At 42.8% G+C, this 17,711-nt stretch overlaps 1 protein-coding gene across 3 annotated transcripts in view; it reads left to right on the forward strand.

The window, feature by feature from the left end:
• Positions 1–17,711, forward strand: part of LOC110528540 (TOX high mobility group box family member 2) — a 207,498-nt gene that overhangs the window by 129,317 nt on the left and 60,470 nt on the right. For all 3 annotated transcript variants that reach the window (XM_036984127.1, XM_036984125.1, XM_036984126.1), the window contains one exon: positions 11,429–11,692. In XM_036984127.1, coding sequence (XP_036840022.1) covers positions 11,429–11,692 — 264 coding nt within the window. The remainder of the gene's footprint in view (positions 1–11,428; positions 11,693–17,711) is intronic.

A 17,711-nucleotide genomic window follows, 5' to 3' on the forward strand; every position in this document is an offset into this window, starting at 1 on the left:
GGAGACAGAGGAAGAGACAAGAGAGGGAGACAAGAGATGGAGACAGAGGAAGAGAAGAGAGGAAGAGAAGAAAGGGGGAGACAAGAGATGGAGACAGAGACAGAGGAAGAGACGAGAGGAGGAGAAGAGATGGAGACAGAGGAAGAGACAAGAGGGAGTGAAGAGATGGAGACGGAGGAAGAGACGAGAGGGAGCGAAGAGATGGAGACAGAGGAATATACAAGAGGGAGCGAAGAGATGGAGACAGAGGAAGAGACGAGAGGGAGCGAAGAGATGGAGACAGAGGAAGAGTAGAGAGGGGGAGAAGAGATGGAGACAGAGGAAGAGAAGAGAGGGAGACAAGAGATGGAGACAAAGGTAGAGACGAGAGGGGGAGACAAGAGATGGAGACAGAGGAAGAGATGAGAGGGGGAGAAGAGATGGAGACAGAGGAAGAGAAGAGAGGGAGACAAGAGATGGAGACAAAGGTAAAGACGAGAGGGGCAGACAAGAGATGGAGACAGAGGAAGAGATGAGAGGGGGAGAAGAGATTGAGACAGAGGAAGAGCAGAGAGGGGGAGACAAGAGATGGAGACAGAGGAAGAGAAGAGAGGGGGAGACAAGAGATGGAGACAAAGGAAGAGACGAGGGGGGGGAGACAGAGGGGTAGACAAGAGGGGGAGAGAGAGGAAGAGACGAGAGGGGGAGACAAGACGGAGACAGAGGAAGAGAAGAGAGGGGGAGACAAGAGATGGAGACAAAGGAAGAGACGAGGGGGGGAGACAAGAGGGGGAGACAGAGGAAGAGACGAGAGGGGTAGACAAGAGGGGGAGACAAGAGGGGGAGACGAGAGGGGGAGACAAGAGGGGGAGACAGAAAGAGACGAGAGGGGGAGACAAGAGGGGGAGAGAGAGGAAGAGGGGAAGACAAGAGGAAGAGACTGAGAAAGAGAAGAGAGGGAGACAGAGGAAGAGAAGAGAGTGGGAAACAAGAGGGGGAGACAGAGGGAGAGACGAGAGGGGAGACAGAGGGAGAGACAGAGGGAGAGACGAGAGGGGAGTCAGAGGGAGAGACGAGAGGGGAGACAGAGGAAGAGACAAGAGGGGGAGACAGAGGGAGAGACGAGAGGGGGAGACAGAGGGAGAGACAAGACGGAGACAGAGGAAGAGAAGAGAGGGGGAGACAAGAGATGGAGACAAAGGAAGAGACGAGGGGGGGAGACAAGAGGGGGAGACAGAGGAAGAGACGAGAGGGGTAGACAAGAGGGGGAGACAAGAGGGGGAGACGAGAGGGGGAGACAAGAGGGGGAGACAGAAAGAGACGAGAGGGGGAGACAAGAGGGGGAGAGAGAGGAAGAGGGGAAGACAAGAGGAAGAGACTGAGAAAGAGAAGAGAGGGAGACAGAGGAAGAGAAGAGAGTGGGAAACAAGAGGGGGAGACAGAGGGAGAGACGAGAGGGGAGACAGAGGGAGAGACAGAGGGAGAGACGAGAGGGGAGTCAGAGGGAGAGACGAGAGGGGAGACAGAGGAAGAGACAAGAGGGGGAGACAGAGGGAGAGACGAGAGGGGGAGACAGAGGGAGAGACAGAGGGAGAGACGAGAGGGGAGTCAGAGGGAGAGACGAGAGGGGAGACAGAGGAAGAGACAAGAGGGGGAGACAGAGGGAGAGACGAGAGGGGGAGACAGAGGGAGAGACGAGAGGGGGAGACAGAGGGAGAGACGAGAGGGGAGTCAGAGGGAGAGACGAGAGGGGAGTCAGAGGGAGAGACAAGAGGGGAGTCAGAGGGAGAGACGAGAGGGGAGTCAGAGGGAGAGACGAGAGGGGGAGACAGAGGGAGAGACAAGAGGGGGAGACAGAGGGAGAGATGAGAGGGGGAGACAGAGGGAGAGATGAGAGGGGAGTCAGAGGGAGAGACGAGAGGGGGAGACAGAGGGAGAGACGAGAGGGGGAGACAGAGGGAGAGACGAGAGGGGTCTCCCCTCAGAGGGAGAGACAGATGGTAGAGACAAAACCTAAAAGGAGAAACCATTACAATTAGGATGGTTGGACCATATTAAGAATTAGGGCCAATTTGTCATGTTGTATCTTTCACCGCCTTTCATTCATTAGACCTTTCTTCTTTTTTGTGTGTCTCTCTACATTTGTCATCTCAGTATTTTTGTGCTGATAGCATTGTCACATCAAAAATACCAAACATAAACTGAGAGGTTTCAGATTCCACACATATCCAAATAGTAACAGATAAATAACGAAGCTAGTCTGCCTGTTAGGAGACAGGGAGAGAGACACCCTCTTCAACATATATATCAACGAATTGGCGCAGGCACTAGAAAAGTCTGCAGCACCCGGCCTCACCCTACTAGAATCCAAAGTCAAATGTCTGCAGTTTGCTGATGATCTGGTGCTTCTGTCACTAACCAAGGAGGGCCTAAAGCAGCACCTAGATCTTATGCACAGATTCTGTCAGACCTGGGCCCTGACAGTAAATCTCAGTGAGACTAAAATAATGGTGTTCCAAAAAAGGTCCAGTCACCAGGACCACAACTACAAATTCCATCTAGACACTGTTGCCCTAGAGCACACAAAAAACTATACTTACCTTGGCCTAAACATCAGCGCCACAGGTAACTTCCACAAAGCTGTGAACGATCTGAGAGACAAGGCAAGAAGGGCATTCTATGCCATCAAAAGGAACATAAATTTCAACATACCAATTAGGATTTGGCTAAAAATACTTGAATCAGTCATAGAGCCCATTGCCCTTTATGGTTGTGAGGTCTGGGGTCTGCTCACCAACCAAGACTTCACAAAATGGTACAAACACCAAATTGAGACTCTGCACGCAGAATTCTGCAAAAATATCCTCAGTGTACAACGTAGAACACCAAATAATGCATGCAGAGTAGAATTTGGCCGATACCCACTAATTATCAAAATCCAGAAAAGAGCCGTTAAATTCTATAACCACCTAAAAGCAAGCGATTCCCAAACCTTCCATAACAAAGCCATCACCTACAGAGAGATGAACCTGGAGAAGAGTCCCCTAAGCAAGCTGGTCCTGGGGCTCTGTTCACAAACACAAACACACCCTACAGAGCCCCAGGACAGCAGCACAATTAGACCCAACCAAATCATGAGAAAACAAAAAGATAATTACTTGACACAATGGAAAGAATTAACAAAAAAACAGAGCAAACTAGAATGCTATTTGGCCCTAAACAGAGAGTACACAGCGGCAGAATACCTGACCACTGTGACTGACCCAAAATTAAGGAAAGCTTTGACTATGTACAGACTCAGTGAGCATAGCCTTGCTATTGAGAAAGGCCGCCGTAGGCAGACATGGCTCTCAAGAGAAGACAGGCTATGTGCTCACTGCCCACAAAATGAGGTGGAAACTGAGCTGCACTTCCTTACCTCCTGCCCAATGTATGACCATATTATCTTGTGTCCTTTAACCATTTGTACATTGTTAAAACACTGTATATATATATATATATATATATATATATATAGAATATGACATTTGGATTGTCTTTATTGTTTTGAAACTTCTGTATGTGTAATGTTTACTGTTAATTTTTATTTTTATTTCACTTTATATATTCACTTTATTTATTATCTACCTCACCTGCAATGTTAACACATGTTTCCCATGCCAATAAAGCCCCTTGACTTGAATTGAATTGAGAGAGCGAGAAGGAGAGGGAGAGAAGGAGGGAGGGAGGGAGGGAGGGAGGGAGGGAGGGAGGGAGGGAGGGAGGGAGGGAGGGAGGGAGGGAGGGAGGGAGAGATAGGTTAGGATAGATAGATAGAAAGGGGTCCGAGGGGAGGTGGGAGGGAGAGAGGGAGAGATAGGATAGGATAGGATAGGATAGGATAGGATAGATAGATAGATAGATAGAAAGGGGGCTGAGGGGAGGTGGGAGGGAGAGAGGGAGAGATAGGATAGGATAGATAGATAGAAAGGGGTCCGAGGGGAGGTGGGAGGGAGAGAGAGAGAGATAGGATAGGATAGGATAGATAGATAGATAGAAAGGGGTCTGAGGGGAGGTGGGAGGGAGAGAGAGAGATAGGATAGGACAGGATAGGATAGATAGATAGATAGATAGATAGATAGATAGATAGATAGATAGATAGATAGATAGATAGATAGATAGATAGATAGATAGATAGATAGATAGATAGATAGATAGATAGATAGATAGATAGATAGAAAGGAGTCTGAGGGGAGGTGGGAGGGAGAGAGAGAGAGATAGGATAGGACAGGATAGGATAGATAGATAGATAGATAGATAGATAGATAGATAGATAGATAGATAGATAGATATATATAGATAGATAGATAGATAGATAGATAGATAGATAGATAGATAGATAGATAGATAGATAGATAGATAGATAGATAGATAGATAGATAGATAGATAGAAAGGGGTCTGAGGGGAGGTGGGAGGGAGAGATGCTATGTTTATTTATTTTCCCTTTTGTTCTTTAATAACCATTTGCACATCGTTACTGTATATATACAAATGCCATTTATAATGTCTTTATTCTTTTGGAACTTCTATGAGTGTAATGTTTACTGTTTATTTATTTCACTTTTGCATATTATCTACTTCACTTGCTTTGGCAATGTTAACATATGTTTCCCATGGCAATAAAGCCCCTTGAATTGAATAGAATTTCATTCGAGAAGAGAGAGAGAGAGAGCGAGAGAGAGAGAGAGAGAGAGAGAGAGAGAGGGAGGTGGAGAGAGAGAGGTGGAGAGGGTGAGAGGGCGTGGGAGCGGGAGAGAGGGAGAGGGAGAGAGAGAGAGAGAGAGATAGGATGGGATAGATAGAATGGGGGGCTGAGGGGAGGTGGGAGGTGTAGGATGGGATAGATAGAATGAGGGGAGGTGGGAGGTGTAGGATGGGATAGATAGAATGGGGGGCTGAGGGGAGGTGGGAGGTGTAGGATGGGATAGATAGAATGGGGGGCTGAGGGGAGGTGGGAGGTGTAGGATGGGATAGATAGATAGATTTGGGGGCTGAGGGGAGGTGGGAGGTGTAGGATGGGGGGCTGAGGGGAGGTGGGAGGTGTAGGATGGGATAGATAGATTTGGGGGCTGAGGGGAGGTGGGAGGTGTAGGATGGGATAGATAGAATGGGGGGCTGAGGGGAGGTGGGAGGTGTAGGATGGCAGTAAGTTGAGACAGGCCCACTTTCTGTTATTCTAGAGAGGCTCTTTGTGGTATGCTGATATCCCTGACATGATATTGTAGCAAAATAACACAACTGATGGATGTAATTAAAGCCTGTATTAGAGAGAGGGACAGATAAACACCACAGAGAGAGAGACACACACATTTCTTTCCACAGGATGCAGCTTATGCCCCACCCTCTTCAACATATATATCAACGAATTGGCAAGGGCATTAGAACAGTCTGCAGCACCCGGCCTCACCCTACTAGAATCTGAAGTCAAATGTCTACTGTTTGCTGATGATCTGGTGCTTCTGTCACCAACCAAGGAGAGCTTACAGCAGCACCTAGATCTTCTGCACAGATTCTGCCAGACCTGGGCCCTGACAGTAAATCTCAGTAAGACCAAAATAATGGTGTTCCAAAAAAGGTCCAGATGCCAGGACCACAAATGCAAATTCCATCTAGACACCGTTGCCCTAGAGCACACAAAAAACTATACATACCTCGACCTAAACATCAGCGCCACAGGTAACTTCTATGTCATCAGAAGGAACATAAAATCAACATACCAATTAGGATCTGGCTAAAAATACTTAAATCCGTTATAGAGCCCATTGCTCTTTATGGTTGTAAGGTCTGGGGCTCGCTCACCAACCAAGAATTCACAAAATGGGACAAACACCGAATTGAGACTCTTCATGCAGAATTCTGCAAAAAAATATCCTCAGTGTACAAAGTAAAACACCAAATAATGCATGCAGAGCAGAATTATGCCGATACCTGCTAATTTTCAAAATCCAGCAATGAGCCGTTAAATTCTACAACCACCTAAAAGGAGGCGATTCCCAAACCTTCCATAACAAAGCCATCACCTACAGAGAGACGAACCTGGAGAAGAATCCCCTAAGCAAGCTTGTCCTGGGGCTCTGTTCACAAACACAAACACACCCCATAGAGCCTCAGGACAGCAACACAATTAGACCCAACCAAATCATGAGAAAACAAAAAGATAATTACTTGACACAACAAAGCAGAGCAAACTAGAATGCTTTTTGGCCCTAAACAGAGAGTACACAGCGGCAGAATACCTGACCACTGTGACTGACCCAAACTTAAGGAAAGCTTTGAAAATGTACAGACTAAGTGAGCATATTGAGAAAGGCCGCCGCAGGCAGACCTGGCTCTCAAGAAAAGACAGGCTATGTGCTCACTGCCCACAAAATGAGGTGGAAACTGAGCTGCACTTCCTAACCTCCTGTCCAATGTATGACCATATTAGAGACACATATTTCCCTCAGATTACACAGACCCACAAAGAATTCGAAAACAAACCCGATTTTGATAAATTCCCATATCTACTGGGTGGAATTCCACAGTGTGCCATCACAGCAGCAAGATATGTGACCTGTTGCCACAAGAAAAAGACAACCAGTGAAGAACAAGCACCATTGTAAATACAACCCATATTTATTTATTTTCCCTTTTGTACTTTGCACATCTTTACAACACGGTATATTAACATAATATGACATATGAAATGTGTTTATTCTTTTGGAATTGTAATGTTTACTGTACATTTTAATTTTTTATTTCACTTTTGTTTATTATCTACTTCACTTGCATAGGGAATGTTAACATGTGTTTCCCATGCCAATAAAGCCCTTAAATTGAATTTAATTTAATTTAATTGAGAGGGAGAGAGAGAGAGAGAGAGAGAGAGAGAGAGAGAGACAGAGAGAGAGAGAGAGAGAGAGAGAGAGAGAGAGAGACAGAGAGAGAGAGAGAGTAAGACAGAGCAAGACAAAGTGAGTGGATTGTCCACAGATTGAGCTGTCCAAACAGGACACACACATGCTTTGAAAGTAGACATCCTCTCATGCGTCTCTATGAACTTTACAGCGGATGTGCACAATTATTACCATTAACGTTAGGTGAAATAAAGTCATACTGTGCAGCGTGGAGTTCTTACATCACATTGTTATTGTTGCCATTTAGCGCCATGACATCACCCTGTCATTGAGAAGGACTGTTCCATGTTGTCATTTGCTGTATGTAGGCTCTAGTGTTGTCCATGGCATCATTTACCAGACGTAATCTTCCTATGAGGAGAATGAAATGGATCAGGAACCCAAATTCTTCCCAAAGATAACCCCCCCCCCCCTCCCTCCTCCTTTCTCGTCTTAAAAACAGGCTGTATGGAGGCGAGAGATAACTCTGACTTTGTTTTCTGGGCTCGGGGGGGAAGGGGGGGGGGTTGGGGTGGAAAGGGGAAAGAGGAAAAGGGGGTGTAATGATAAATCATAATTTGACAAACCTCATATAGTTCTCTTCCCCTCTGACTCATCTAGTTACGAAGGTGTATATAAGAACAGATATATAGTCAATATGCTGGGAACTGGGAATGGCCTGAATTTACTGTTGTGGGTCCCATTCCACCTTAAAGCATATTTCCTTTATTATTTTGCATATACATTTGAGACGATAAAATGGAGTAAAGTGCATGTATATTTTGATGTGATTTATTTCTTTAATTATCAGAGTGCTGTGTATCTACAGGATGCCCAGCCCACATGGATTATAACACACTGTATTCATAGATTGATATGTCCGAATATATAATAATATGACTTCAAATCATTAGCTAGATATCGTTTGTCTACTGAAGGCAGCCTGTTCAGACAAGTCCCATTTGATGAGCCCAGCTAGTTGAAGCAGCACTGTGGAAAGTTAGCTCAGTGCCAACAAAGATAACCTGGAAAGCTTCCCAATCGATGATATTTTCCCTCTCATTCCATCCCCACACCAACTGTCTGTTCATCTGTTTCTCTTAAATGAAAGGTGCATTAAAATGTGCGCCAAACTCTCTGAAGACCTCCGCACTTAATTAAAACAGAACAGACAGGCTGCGTCACAAATGGAACCCTGTAGTGCACTACTTTGGACTATGAGCCTGTATAGGGAATAGGATGCCGTTTAAGATGTAGAAAAAAATGTTTGCAACTTTTTTTTTATACCCAGAATAGATGTGGAAATGTTTTCTCAAATGGAATGCCAACACTACTGATCAAGAAGGAGCCCCCCCTTCCCTTTGTGAGAGTGAAGCCTACAAATTGTGTGAAATAAAATATGGCATTGTGCATTAGAATGGAATCCATAAGAGAAGAAGCGCTTCGAGAAATAGTGGAGGTGCCTTTGTTGGAGTCGACGCCGTACAATGAGGACAGACTCTGGCCTATGTGAGCCATCAAACACATGCCTACAGATGTAGGATATTCATTTGATCACCCTGTTGCAGGATAACGTTCCTGCAGTGCAGGACATTTTAAAATAGTAGTGTATTTGAGGTTTAAAAAGGCTTCTGAAGTTTCTAATTTCCACTTTGACATTTCAGACCTGCTTTACTAAAAATGTATCAACACCTACAAAAAAAATGTCCATTAATTATAATCCACATAATATTTTCCTGTTGCTGCAGGATTGTTTTTCTGCTGTAGCAAACTGGCTCAAATGAAGATCCTACATCTGTACATATTGTTTAGATGTGACTTTTAAAGGGGAAAGGAGGAAGAGTATGCATTAGCTGTAGTATAACTTGGCTCTGTGTACTATACATTCAATCTTAGTCTGTATAGAATATGAACAATTTATCCTGCAACTATTCAACTGGGACTGTCCTTGATATTTACATTTTATCATCAAGGTCATCCGACAAGGCTCCAGAGTAATGTAAAATGTTACACTTATTACTCACTAGCTAAGGATTGGATTTGATTGGAAGAAGTGTTTTTCTACTGTGGAAAAACCAAACACATTGTCCATGGTTGATTAACATGCCCTTTGTACTTATGATATAGCATAAACTGTAAGACACTTAAGATAAGTGATGACTGTGCAAAGGGCCTGTCAAGGCGTAGAAGAATGTCTGGTTAAGGCTGAGGCTGCGTACCAAACAGGGCTAACAAAATACTGCACTATGAAGGGAATAAGGTGTCCCATGGGACACAGCCTCAATCTTAACAGTACCTAGTGTCTAACCTCATTGTGAAAGATCATGGAGATGTGAGTTCTCCCAGAAGATTCAACGAGGTACTCACTTCACACAATGGCTCCAATGTTTACAACAGACAAGTTAGTTTCCTTCCAACAATTATGAGGGAAATTCAATCTCCGGAAATGTTTGTTTTCTTGTCCATTAGACCAAACAATTACACAATCCCTGAAGGTTTACAAAAACATTTGTCTTCAAAGGACAATTTAGAAAATTTATATCCACGCTTTCCCAGACAATGCAATTACATTTTTTCCCCCTTTTCCCATTCATGGTCACTAGTTGCGAGGAGATGCATGTTTAAGTGTTTTTTTCGTTCAACGTCTACATCCCTCTTTTACAATAAGTCATAAATTGCAATTGCAACTTCGTTGGTCGTGACCAGATTGAGGCTGGGTTTTTTATGTCTAATTTTTCAGTCTATGTCTTTCATTTGCTGTAGGGGTTATTTAGCATTATAAACTGGGTGGTTCGTGCCATGAATGCTGATTGGCTGACATCCGTGGTATATCACACCGTATACCACGTGTGTGACAAAACATTTATTTTTCCTGCTCTAATTACGTTGGTAACCAGTTTATAATAGCAATAAGTCACCTCTGGATTACTGAAGTGATCAAAGAATCTAATGCATTAAACTGGCTATAATTAAGCAATAAGGCACGAGGGGGTGTGGTAAATGGCCAATATACCACGGCTAAGGGATGTATCCAGGCACTCCGCGTTGCGTCAAGCTGAAGAACATCCCTTAGCCGTGGTATATTGGCCATTTACCACACCCCCTCGTGCCTTATTGCTTAATTATAGCCAGTTTAATGCATTAGATTCTTTGATCACTTCAGTAAAAGCTATTGGTGGTGGGTTGACTTAATATGTTCTAGCGGTTTCGTAACATTGTACCCAGTTCAATGCATTTGATTACTGCACCATTTTGGTAAAAGCTACACAACAGACTGGTGGTGGGTTGATATGAAATAATTGTGTCTTACTACAGTACTGACAGTAGCTAGCTGTCTACTACCTTTCAGTTATTTACTTCAACTTTAGTAGAAAAGAGCTCTCTGAGAATCCTTTTTCCTTGGCTTTGCCTTGTATTTTCTGAAAGGATTCTCTTGAGATAAATGACCACTCCAGTGAAGAGGATGACAGCCTACACAAAGATGATATTGAATTGATTTCTGAAATGTTTCAGAACTGACATTTTTATGTATACGCCAAGAAATGAATCATAAAAAATGGATTAAAAACCCCTTGAATGGCTGACACAGGAATATTATTTGTGATGATTAACTTGACTCAGTCATTACAGAGGGAGTCAAGTCAGAGTGCCTCAGACAAAATTGCTTTTTTCGTTCCCATTGAATTTCCCAGGTATTTATTTAATTTTTTTCCCTACTTTAGAATTCAGAATGATATTTTTCCAGATATGCATACTGCTATTCTGAAAACATGGAAACAAATGATCTGCTGTATTTCATGTACATTTAGTGTATTCAGATGTCTGAAAGCTCATGTTACTGTTATGCACTAGAGACTTTAAACATGAGAAGCTTATAGGTAGCGTGTAACTGAGGACTGTGGGTGGAGAGTGGGGTTATAGGGAGATGTACCCTTTATCATTGTCATAACAACCATCCCTGGGGTGGGGGGTGGGGGGCACCCTTTCCTCATTAAATAATTGACTGTTCTCAAAATGACCTCTCCCCTACACACCTAAGATGGTCTAAAATCCTACAGTTCTCAGGGCTAACCTACCTATAAGCTACATCAATCCTACAGTTCTCAGGGCTAACCTACCTATAAGCTACATCAAACCTACAATGTTCATGGCTAACCTACCTATAAGCTACATCAAACCTACAATGTTCATGGCTAACCTACCTATAAGCTACATCAAACCTACAATGTTCATGGCTAACCTACCTATAAGCTACATCAAACCTACAATGTTCATGGCTAACCTACCTATAAGCTACATCAATCCTACAGTTCTCATGGCTAACCTACCTATAAGCTACATCAATCCTACAGTTCTCATGGCTAACCTACCTATAAGCTACATCAATCCTACAGTTCTCATGGCTAACCTACCTATACGCTACATCAAACCTACAGTGCTCATGACTAACCTACCTACGCGCTACATCAATCCTACAGAGCTCATGGCAGTACATACAATCTCACATCATCTCCCTCTCTGTTTGTCCTTCCAGAGCTATTCCGGACAGGGAGGAGGAGGAGGCGGTGGGAACGGTGCGGGGGACGAGGACTACGAGATCCCCCCCATCACCCCTCCTAACCACGCCGAGCCCTCCCTTCTCCACCTGATGGACCCAGAGTCGGGCTACCTGTGCCACTCCCTAGGGGCCCACCACAACGGCCTGCTCAACCCCTACTCTTACCAGGAGCTGCCCGCCCTCATGATGTCCAATATGCTGGCCCAAGACGGCCACCTGCCCTCCAGCCAAATGCCCTCGGTGAGTCCCCCACAAGCGGTTTGCTTTGATATCACACCTGGGTTGAAATACTATTTGAAATCATTTCAAATACTTCATCTGTGCTCTATTTAGTTTTCCTGTTGCAATGGAGCTAGTAGACCAGTTCTACAAACGACTGGTCCGCCCACCTGGCAGACCAGGCAGCCTTAAGCAAACACAACAAAGTATTGCAAGTAGTCGGTCTGATTCACCCACTCCATAATTTGGTGGTAGCAACGACTGGTGGTCAGAGGGTTGTGTTCCTTGTCGCTTGCCTGAGGAGACTAGTATGCCTAAAATAGTTTGCAGTTTGAAACAGATACAGTTTGGATGAGGAGAACATAGATGGTTTTGCTCAAGGGAAAGCACTAGACTGCCTTCTCTTCTGCTTTGTAACTTTTTGAATAGTCAAATTTTACGTTAACAACACAGGCTATGTAAATCATGTCTCTGTTGGTTTCATATGACATGCAATATCAAGAAGAAGGTAAAGTAAGAGATTGCCCTGTCAGCTCTGACACACAAAGGTTTGTGGGTAAATCCAGCAGTGTCAAACATCCAATATGAATACACTGATTGCTATAATGTGTGAATACAGCCTCACTCAGCCTTTTTACACAAACTTCTTCAGTGTGCCACAAGTTGTCATCCTTAGCCATAATTGTATTCATGAGAAAAGGCAGGAAATCAACATTGTTTCCATATGTCTGGAATGAGATCATTCTCCATAAAACAGTAAACTGCATCCCAAATGGCACCCTCTTCTCTGCAAGGTGCACTACTTTTGACAAGGGCTCATAGGGCTCTGGTTGAAAGTAGTGCACTATGTAGGGAATAGGGTGCATTTTGGGCCAAATTTATCATGTACTGTATACACCATCAGTATAATGAAACTGTCTGTATAGAGAGTAGAGACACTTTCATGTACCTGGTCAGAGAAACAAACTTGTCATTTTAACTGAGAAAATTAAATTGACTTTTTTTATACAGAAACTGTATAGAGACTGAGAGTTCAAGGTATTAACTTAGGACCAGCATATCTGATTGTATACTTGGTCATACTGTATCATCAATACACACAATTATGGCTTTGGAAATGATATAAAAAAAACAAATATCAGCTTTTTTATTACTATGAAAAGTATTATCCAGACAGTAAATATGGATATTTGATATTTCACAAAATAACTATGGTTTCCTTTGAATTATGGTGTCTTTTGAGAGTCTTTTAATGTAGCCATATAGAGGACATGGAGGTATTTTCGTGGCGACACTAAACAGGATGAGACCTTCAAGCGTTCAAGAGTTTAAGTGTCTTTGGGTTTTTGAAAAGCGCTATATAATAAAGTATTATTGATCAAGTATTATTATTATTTATTATTATTTATTATTATTATTTATTATTATTATTTATTATTATTATTATTATTATTATTATTCACAGCCATACATGTCTTCCACTTATAGTAATGGCTGCATCTTATTTGATCCTTACAGATCATCCAGGTTGTCAATTTGTCTTTTGTAGAAGCATATACAGAAAGAGCATCCATACATTGTGTACTAGATAACATCATGATTGTATGTCATGTATATGTTTGCCCCAAATACATGATACACACAAGATTGTATACGTGGAGAAATGTATAAATACTCATGTACACAGTATTGTTTCGAGGGCAAGGAGTGTATTTGAATGTGATTAATCACTATACTCATGTGACTTCACATCTGTATACTATATATTAGTGTTGGTGTATATAGTTGTGTATATATTGGTGTATATATTATGGATGGTGTATATAGTTGGTTTTTATATTGGTGTATATATTATGGATGGTGTATATAGTTGGTTTATATATTGGTGTATATATTACTGCATGTGTATATAGTTGTGTATATATTGATGTATATATTAGTGTTGGTGTATATAGTTGGTGTATATATTGGTGTATATATTAGTGTTGGTGTATATAGTTGGTTTATATATTGGTGTATATATTACTGATGGTGTATATAGTTCTATATGTTGGTGTATATTACTGATGGTGTATATAGTTGGTTTATATATTGGTGTATATATTACTGATGGTGTATATAGTTCTATATGTTGGTGTATATATTACTGATGATGTATATAGTTCTATATATTGGTGCATATATTACTGATGGTGTATATAGTTGGTTTATATATTGGTGTATATACTACTGATGGTGTATATAGTTGTGTATATATTGGTGTATATATTAGTGTTGGTGTATATAGTTGGTTTATACGTTGGTGTATATATTAGTGTTGGTGTATATAGTTGGTTTATATATTGGTGTATATATTACTGATGGTGTATATAGTTGTGTATATATTGGTGTATATATTAGTGTTGGTGTATATAGTTGGTTTATATATTGGTGTATATATTAGTGTTGGTGTATATAGTTGGTTTATATATTGGTGTATATATTACTGATGGTGTATATAGTTCTATATGTTGGTGTATATTACTGATGGTGTATATAGTTGGTTTATATATTGGTGTATATATTACTGATGGTGTATATAGTTCTATATGTTGGTGTATATTACTGATGGTGTATATAGTTCTATATGTTGGTGTATATATTACTGATGGTGTATATAGTTCTATATATTGGTGCATATATTACTGATGGTGTATATAGTTGGTTTATATATTGGTGTATATACTACTGATGGTGTATATAATTGTGTATATATTCATGTATATATTAGTGTTGGTGTATATAGTTGGTTTATACTTTGGTGTATATATTAGTGTTGGTGTATATAGTTGGTTTATATATTGGTGTATATATTACTGATGGTGTATATAGTTGTGTATATATTGGTGTATATATTAGTGTTGGTGTATATAGTTGGCATATATTGATGTATATTTTAGTGTTCAAATCAGAATCAGAATCAAATCAAATTTTGTTTGTCACATACACGTGTTTAGCACGTTATTGTGGGTGTAGCAAAAGGCTTGTGTTTCTAGCTCCAACAGGGCAGTAATATCTAACAAGTAATATATAACAATAGACACAATCTAAAGTAAAGTAAAGTAAAGTAAATAGAATTAAGAGTATATGACTTTTTTGACAAGCAATGTCAGAGCGGCATAGATTAAGATACAGTAGAATAGGATATATTACAGTATATACGTATGAGATGTATATGGGGGTGACACTCTAGACCCAAACTGATATAGACCTATGTCCATCCTGCCTGGCCTTTCCAAAGTCTTCGAAAGCCAAGTTAACAAACAGATCACTGACCATTTAGAATCCCACCGTACCTTCTCCGCTGTGCTCAAGGTACTAAATGATATCATAACCGCCATCGATAAAAGACGTCTTCATCGACCTGGCCAAGGCTTTTGACTCTGTCAATCACCGTATGCTTATCGGCAGACTCAACAGCCTTGGTTTCTCAAATGACTGCCTCGCCTGGTTCTCCAACTACTTCTCTGATTGAGTTCAGTGTGTCAAATCGGAGGGCCTGTTGTCCGGACCTCTGGCAGTCTCTATGGGGGTGTCGCAGGGTTAAATTCTCGGGCCGACTCTTTTCTCTGTATACATCACTGATGTTGCTCTTGCTGTGGGTGATTCCCTGATCCACCTCTACTCAGACGACACCATTCTGTATACATCTGGCCCTTCTTTGGACACTGTGTTAACAAACCTCCAAACGAGCTTCAATGCCATACAACACTCCTTCCGTGGCCTCCAACTGCTCTTAAATGCTAGTAAAACTAAATGCATGCTCTTCAACCGATCACTGCCCGTACCCACCCGCCCGACTAGCATCACTACTCTGGACGGTTCTGACCTAGAATATGTGGACAACTACAAATACCTAGGTGTCTGGCTAGACTGTAAACTCTCCTTCCGGACTCATATTAAGCATCTCCAATCCAAAATTAAATCTAGAATCTGCTTCCTATTTCGCAACAAAGCCTCCTTCATTCACGCTGCCAAACAAACCCTCAAAAACTGACTATCTTACCGATCCTCGACTTCGGCGATATCATTTACAAAATAGCCTCCAACACACTGCTCAGCAAACTGGATGCAGTCTATCACAGTGCCATCCATTTTGTCACCAATGCCCCATTTACTACCCACCACTGCGACCTGTATGCTCTCGTCGGCTGGCCCTCGCTACATATTCTTCGCCAGACCCACTGGCTCCAGGTCATCTATAAGTCTTTGCTAGGTAAAACTCCGCCTTATGCCAGCTCACTGGTCACCATAACAACACCCACCCGTAGCACGTGCTCCAGCAGGTATATCTCACTGGTCATCCCCAAAGCCAACACCTCCTTTCCTTCCAGTTCTCTGCTGCCAATGACTGGAACGAATTGCAAAAATCGCTGACGTTGTAGACTTATATCTCCCTCACTAACTTTAAGCATCAGCTATCTGAGCAGATCACCGATCGCTGCCGCTGTACACAGCCCATCTGTAAATAACCCATCCAACTACCTACCTCTTCACCATATTGTTTTTATTGACTTTTTTTGCTCTTTTGCACACCAGTATTTCTACTTGCACATCATCATCTGCACATCTATCACTCCAGTGTTAATTTGCTATATTGTAATTACTTTGCTACTATGGCCTATTTATTGCCTTACCTCCTTACTCCATTTGCACACACTGTATATAGACTTTTCTGTTGTTATTGACTGTACCTTTGCTTATCCCATGTGTAACTCTGTGTTGATGTTTTTTGTCGCACTGCTTTGCTTTATCTTGGCCAGGTCGCAATTGTAAATGAGAACTTGTTTTCAACTGGCCTACCTGGTTAAATAAAGGTGAAATATATATATATATTTTTTTTAAATAAGTAATGCAAAATATGTAAACATCATTAATATCAAATTTCAGGTATGACCCAGATGCAGACAGTGTTGAAAAATCAAATGTTTATTACTAAAACAGGTGCAGGCAAATGGCAGGCAAACGACAGGTCAAAGGCAGTGAGGGGTCAATAATACAGAGAGGGTGCAAAGGGTACAGAACAGAAGGCAGGGTCAGGGTCAGGGTCAGGGCAGGCAGGGGTAAATAATACAGAGAGGGTGCAAAGGGTACAGAATAGCAGGCAGGGTCAGGGTCAGGGTCAGGGCAGGCAGGGGTCAATAATACAGAGAGGGTGCAAAGGGTACAGAACAGCAGGCAGGGTCAGGGTCAGGGTCAGGGCAGGCAGGGGTCAATAATACAGAGAGGGTGCAAAGGGTACAGAACAGCAGGCAGGGCCAGGGTCAGTGCAGGCAGGGGTCAATAATACAGAGAGGGTGCAAAGGGTACAGAATAGCAGGCAGGGTCAGGGTCAGGGTCAGGGCAGGCAGGGGTCAATAATACAGAGAGGGTGCAAAGGGTACAGAACAGCAGGCAGGGTCAGGGTCAGGGTCAGGGCAGGCAGGGGTCAATAATACAGAGAGGGTGCAAAGGGTACAGAACAGCAGGCAGGGCCAGGGTCAGTGCAGGCAGGGGTCAATAATACAGAGAGGGTGCAAAGGGTACAGAACAGCAGGCAGGGTCAGGGTCAGGGTCAGGGCAGGCAGGGGTCAATAATACAGAGAGGGTGCAAAGGGTACAGAACAGAAGGCAGGGTCAGGGTCAGGGTCAGGGTCATGGTCACGGCAGGCAGGGGTCAATAATACAGAGAGGGTACAAAGGGTACAGAACAGCAGGCAGTCTCAGGGTCAGGGGTCAATAAGCCAGTAAGGTGAGGTAAGGTACAGAACAACAGGCAGTCTCAGGGTCAGGGCAAGCAGAGGTCAATAAGCCAGTAAGGTGGGGTAAGGTACAGAACGGCAGGCAGTCTCAGGGTCAGGGGTCAATAAGCCAGTAAGGTGGGGTAAGGTACAGAATGGCAGGCAGTCTCAGGGTCAGGGGTCAATAAGCCAGTAAGGTACAGAACGGCAGGCAGTCTCAGGGTCAGGGGTCAATAAGCCAGTAAGGTACAGAACGGCAGGCAGTCTCAGGGTCAGGGGTC

The sequence above is a fragment of the Oncorhynchus mykiss genome, chromosome 7, assembly GCF_013265735.2.
Source record: "Oncorhynchus mykiss isolate Arlee chromosome 7, USDA_OmykA_1.1, whole genome shotgun sequence".
In the NCBI taxonomy this organism is placed as follows: domain Eukaryota; kingdom Metazoa; phylum Chordata; class Actinopteri; order Salmoniformes; family Salmonidae; genus Oncorhynchus; species Oncorhynchus mykiss.